Raw genomic sequence first — 6,130 nt, forward strand, 5'->3', positions numbered from 1 at the left:
ATGTACATCTCGGCAGGACACCATCCAGCCTTCCACAGACGAGGACCACCAGCTCAGAGCCTCAGCTTTTTGTCTTGTTCTGTTAGAGTTTTAGCTTCTAACCCTATTCTAATGAAGAAGCTGCAGGGCCTGGAATAATTTGCACTGCAATCTTGAGCAGCTGTCAGTACTGCCTGTTTCCGATCAAGGCTGGAGAGAAAGGTGGGAAGTAGGTCGCGCTGACTGCAAGGTGGCCAGGGGCTTGGCATCTGGCAAGAGGAAGATGGAAATTCAAGTCCCACCGTACCGTGTCAGCAGGTTTAACCCTAGCAAAGCAAACACGCCATCGAGCTGTTAAATATCTCCTAGGAACCAGGAACCTTGTTAGTGCTTACAATGCTGCTCTCCCTCTGGGATAAGGAGAAAACCAAGACTCGGCAGGGCTAAAAGCTTGTCCCAGCACCAGTAAGTGAGAAGCTGAGACGTGAGTTGAGATCTTGCCCATCACACCTGTCTTTGAACTCAGGTCTCTAAGAGAGGGACCCCGAAATGAGACAGACGCCAAAGCTGGCATTCCAGGCATCAAGCCTTGGGCTTTTGTGGTCTCCCTTCTAAGAGCAGGGGTCAGGGCGCAGCGTGCAGGTGGGGACAGAACTGGGAAGGACCGGGCTCTGCTATCCCATTGTTACCACCCCCCAGGAATCAGATGTTCCGTTTCTACATCCAGCTTGCTGTCTCCCTCCTCCATGTCCTCACACATGCCACACCCTCTCCCTGGACTGCCTCCGCTCTCATTCATCTCCTACAAACACCTCAAAACCCCATCTGAAAGTCACCTTCTCTGCAAAGTCTTGCCTAGAATTAGGCGCCGTGTACTCCTGCAGCACACAGCATTGTGTCTGCACTACAGGGTGATCTCCTGTCCATGCGTCTGTCCCCCCAGGGGGACTATGAGCTCCTGAAGGGCAGCAGCCAGGCCCCATTCACCTTCACAGCCCCTGGTGTCCAGCACCACCCCGCTCAGAGGAACACAAGCTCAGAAGACGCTCAATGAAAGAATGAATGAGAAATTAATAAGAGCTCTCTGACCCTGAACTAGATGTTGCTCGACTTTCGCACTTTTCCTCTTTCTGGTCTATTTTAACAGCATTTTTCCTCTCGTGGCAGTCGTGACTCCACACACACACTCCTGAGCTGGTAAACTCTAGGACTGGACCTGAAAGTAACTACAAGCTCCTGCCCCCGAGTAAAGAGCCTGAGCTTTCCTTGCCTATCGGAGGGCTCTGTGCTTTTTGGTGTCTTGACAGGGCTGGCCAGGAATCTCACCTCCAGATGTGTGCATATGCACACACGTGCACTGCTTGTGTAGTTCACAAGTGCATGCACAGTGTGCATGTGTGTTCACATGTGTGCTGCCATGGGTCCGCATGTGTGTGCAGTGTGCATGAGTTCACATGTGCACACATGTGTGGGTGTTCACATGCATTCACTGTGTACTATGTACACATGTGTCCACCTGTTCATACTATGTGTGCTCATGTGTGTGTGCACTGACATGTGTCCACATGTGCATGCACTGTGTGTACACGTGTGTTCACATGTATGTGCCGTGTTGTGCACAATCTCAGAACTGTTCCTTCAGATTAACAGTCAAGTTGGCTGAGCACTGTCTGCTGGAGGGAGGCAGGTTGCATTTTTCATCCAGCAGAGCCTGCCCTTCAATGAGAAAACCATCTAACCGCCATGTACTCAGCTCTCAGCCTGAGCCGGGCCAACACTTAAATAGCCCTCACAGCATCCCCCCCGAGATAGAGGCCTTATTATCCTCCTCACTTCACAGCTGAGCACACACAGCTCAGAGAGGTTAAGTCTGAAGACACACAGCCAGAAAGGGACAGGTTCCAGACCATGATGTCCCTGACGTGCATTAGTGAGCCTCCTGCCTCTAGAGCTTTCCTCAGAAGGAAATGACAGCACAGGGAGGAGAAGGCACAGGAACACGCACCCACCTGCCAGGCTAAGCGTGCTGAGGACGAACTGGGAGCCGTACAGGATGGTCAGGCAGCAGTCCTCCTTCTGACGGGCCGCTTTTGCGCGCTCAAAGTCCTTGGAATTCTTCCCTGGGCGGATTTCCTTAATTTCCATGATATCCACTAGAAAGAAATTAACATGAGCCAATTAGAAGGTGGAGTTCATGCCACCTGAGGACACAGTCACATGCCTGCACCCCGAGCACAGCCTGGCTCCCTTACTCCCCTAGGAGGCCAGCTCTGCATCAGGGCCCCATCTGAGCTCAGGGCCACTCCCGGAAGTGGACAGAAGGCCATGGGCCTGTTCAGGCATTGCTGCCACGCAAAGCCCTTGGGAGTATGAAGGGTTTGGGGGTTTCCCCTCCTCCTTAACACATTTCAAACTAGGACAATTAACTTTTGTAACATAACTCTGATTGGAAGAATCAGATTGGCCTGGAATATTCTGCCAAAACAACAGACCCAATGGATGCTCCCTGGCGCTCATTCCAGACAACAGGAAGGGTCCCACTGCCCCCCCTCCCTTTTTTTGAGACAGAGCCTCACTCTGTCCCACTGAGTAGAGTGCTGTGGCATCACAGCTCACAGCAACCTCCAACTCCTAGGCTAAAGCAAGTCTCCTGCCTCAGCCTCCCAAGTAGCTGGGACCACAGGTGCCCACCACAACGCCTGGCTATTTTTTGGTTGCAGCCATCACTGTTGTTTGGCAGGCCCAGGCTGGATTCAAATCTGCCACCTTAGGTGTATGTGGCTGGCACCTTAGCCACTTGAGCCCCCACTGCCTTATTGATCTGACTCAGGTCTTTACAGCCTGAGTCCCAAAGCTACAGAAGCTCCCTGGCTCAATTCAAGAAGGAAAAGAAAAAGACAGCCCTAAACAATTGCTTTAAAAAAGAAAAAAGGTGGAACCTAGATTGAGAGATGGTCACAGAGGGGCCGACTCTTACTCCAGTGGCCTCTCATAGGCCAGGCTTCGCATACGGTTGACCTCATATGATCACCTGCCTTTAACTACAGGCCATCTCTGGGACCTGTTTTAACTAAGATGGGGCATAAATGATGCTGGTGCCTATCTGTGAGAAGGCCTAGGAGCTTCTGTTATTATGATCTTGCAGGGAGCCAGATCTCTATGCGTATAGTATATATAACAGCTTTAAGTTATAATGGACATACCATACAATCCATTTAAAGTATACAGTTTAATTGTTTTTAGCATATTCCCAGATACACATATCATCAGTCCACATTAGAACATTTTTCTCACCACAAGGGGACACTCTGTACCCTTCAGCTGCCACTCCCTGTCCTCCCTCAGCCCCACCCACCCTAAACAACCACTAACCTACTTTCAGTCGCTACGGACTCACTGTTCCAAGCCTTCGTATAAATGGAATCATGATACGTGGTCTCTTACGCCTGGCTTCTCAGCCTGACATTGTTGGGGTTCGTCTGTGTTGTAGCATCTACCAACATGTCATTACTTTATATGGCTGGATAATACTCACGGGACATATGTATCACATTTATCCATGTGGGCTGTCTCTAACTCTCGGCTGCCTTCTACCTATGAACCGTGCTGCTATGAACATTCTTGAGCAAGTTCTCATTTGAACATCTGTTTTGAATTCTCAGGTATAGAGAATAGAAACAGCAAGCAGTTCTCTCTTGACCACACCCTTGTAATGCCAAGGTGGTGGACAGCTATAATATAATGGTGTGCTGCCAGAGGACAGACCGGCCATCGGCCCAGGCTATTAACAGCACCCACAGGTGGAAAGTCCCCTGCTGGGCACTGGGGCCTTCTGTGAATGGAGACAGCAGGAGAACGGCACCAAGCAATTCACAGCTATGACCACCACCTCCCAGGCCCTGGAGCCAGCAGCAGGAAAGGTCCAGAGGCACCATATGGCTGCCCCCATCCAATCATCCAGGAGCCCCAAGAAGGCAGGAAGGAAATCCCTCACCACCCATGCTGGTTTTCTATTTAATAATCAGGGAAGTCTGAGAGGGCAGCTGGACATCTTTGCTGATGTGCCCCACACTTGATCTTGTACCGGGCAGGAGCATCTTGCTGAATGAAGATCCCACCCCCCACGGGGTGCAGAGCCTTGAGGAGAGGGCTGGTGGGTGAGTAGATTCACTCACTGCCCTCAACCTGGTAAGTCCAATCCCCTTTTCCAACCCGAGGCTGGGAAGAAGATGCTGATACTGGGGCTGCAAACTCACATGTTCCCAGGGGTCACCCAGATCCTAAGGCTGGTGATGTCATGGACAGACTCTGGAACCGGCTAGCCTGAGTCTGAATCCCATCCCCACCCCCAGTTAAGGCAGGTGGCTTACGGCAGAAACGTCACCTCTGTGCCTCTGTTTCCTTATGTGAACAACAGAAGTGACGCCCACCGTGCTTACCACACAGCACTCTTGTGAGGGTTAAGTGACAGCGTACCTGCACACACAAGTTTGTCAATCAAAATAGCCCCTGACAATTTTAACTAACAAAGATCGGGAACATCTCTGTATTTGTTAGCTTTTTTTTTTTTTAATTATTAGTGCAATTGAAACAAATTGGACACCGTTAAGGCATAAGAAATAACACAGCGTCTCAATCTATTTGCTGTGAAGGTTGAGGAGACAGAGCCTTATGTGACACACAAGAAAATCTCCAAGACAACAAAGGTGAACCGCAGACTGGAAGTCTACATCTGTATGGGCCCACATGTACACACATCGACTGTATACAGACGTCCATCACTATGTAAACGCTAACCATCTGAATATCCACTGTAACATTTTTTGACCCAAAAAGCACCATCCAGATCACAGAGCTGCTACAGGACGTTCATGTGTAGGCATCAATGAAACAGTAAAAATGTGTATCAGTCTGCAACGGGCGAGGAACATCCCCAGCATTCATGAAGTTGAAAATCACCAGACATCAAACCGGGTGTCTCACCCACGCTGCTGAGTCCTTCCTGAATCCTAGTGTTTGCCTCTGAAAGCAAACTACCAACCTAGGTCCAATTTATTTATTTGTTTAGATCAAAGCCACTGATTAATAGGGTCCAATGTAATGACATCTTTGGTATTTTTACCAGATTATTTCATTGTTGTCTCTCTATTAAAGTACAGGCAGTTCCCACGTTGCAAACATGCAACTGATATCTAACCGGCACTTAGATCAGAAGCTGCGACAGGTAATAGGGAAACGTACCTGCTCTAACTTACATGCAAATTCAACTTAAAAACAAACCTATAGAGTTGATCTCATTCATAACCCACAGACTGCCTGTACAAGGAAGTTGGTGGGTAGAAGAGAATCATAATTCAGAACCATTATAGTACAGTTCCCTAAGAACATTTTACAAACATGCCCAGTGGTGACTTCGATGAAGCATCAAATAAGTATTTGTTGCTGTAGAAGTTCTGTATTGATGCAAAAAAAGAATGGTTGGGCTGCTTTTCTATACTCAGGAGTTTTAAGTGATACTGAGGAAACGGAGGTGCTTGAATATGTTGGTCATGCACCAGCATTTGCACCCAGACAATGCACGATCTATGTTCTACACCGACATGTTGCTCTTCAGCACCGTTTCAGGAATGTATTAGACTCCACGGAGGAGGAATGCCACTATTTCTAGGTGTGTACGTGTGTGTGAAAGCAGGAGAAAAAGTACAAAAGATTTCCACCAACTTGCTGATGCTTGTGACCGGGCTGGTGGCTAAGTGACGAGGGTTTATTTGCACTGGTTGGAACTCTTGTCAAGGGCGTGTTGTTACGAGGACGCTTTATTCTCAAAGTAGGCTGTGGTCAGCAGAACTCAGGCCATGCACTCTTGCATGGTGGGGCTCCGTAACCGAGTTTCCTGCTCGAAGAACTGAGATAACACGACCACAGAAAGGAGGGCGCGCCTTCACACGACCCTGCTTCTCCCTGCTGTGGCTCAGGTCCTCCCAGCCAGGCCCTAGCATCCCCCCTCCCTAATGCTCCTGGCGCAAGGCCAGCACCCCGGCTCCAGGCACCCTCCCTCTGCCTCCCCCTCCTCCACACCCTGCCACCCTGCAATGCACCCCCTGCGGGGCAGGGGGCAGGTCCCTGCAGACTGCTCATTGCTTCCTCTCAC

General features: G+C 49.7%; 1 protein-coding gene across 1 annotated transcript in view; it reads right to left on the minus strand.

Annotated features, from left to right (window-relative positions):
• The window catches only part of PLCG2 (phospholipase C gamma 2), a 134,258-nt gene that overhangs the window by 84,412 nt on the left and 43,716 nt on the right, over positions 1 to 6,130 (minus strand). Inside the window, exon 2 of the mRNA XM_003791302.3 lies at positions 1,989 to 2,132. Within this exon, the coding sequence (XP_003791350.2) occupies positions 1,989 to 2,132 (144 nt within the window). The remainder of the gene's footprint in view (positions 1 to 1,988; positions 2,133 to 6,130) is intronic.

The sequence above is a fragment of the Otolemur garnettii genome, unplaced genomic scaffold, assembly GCF_000181295.1.
Source record: "Otolemur garnettii isolate 467f Iridium unplaced genomic scaffold, OtoGar3 scaffold00047, whole genome shotgun sequence".
NCBI lineage: Eukaryota > Metazoa > Chordata > Mammalia > Primates > Galagidae > Otolemur > Otolemur garnettii.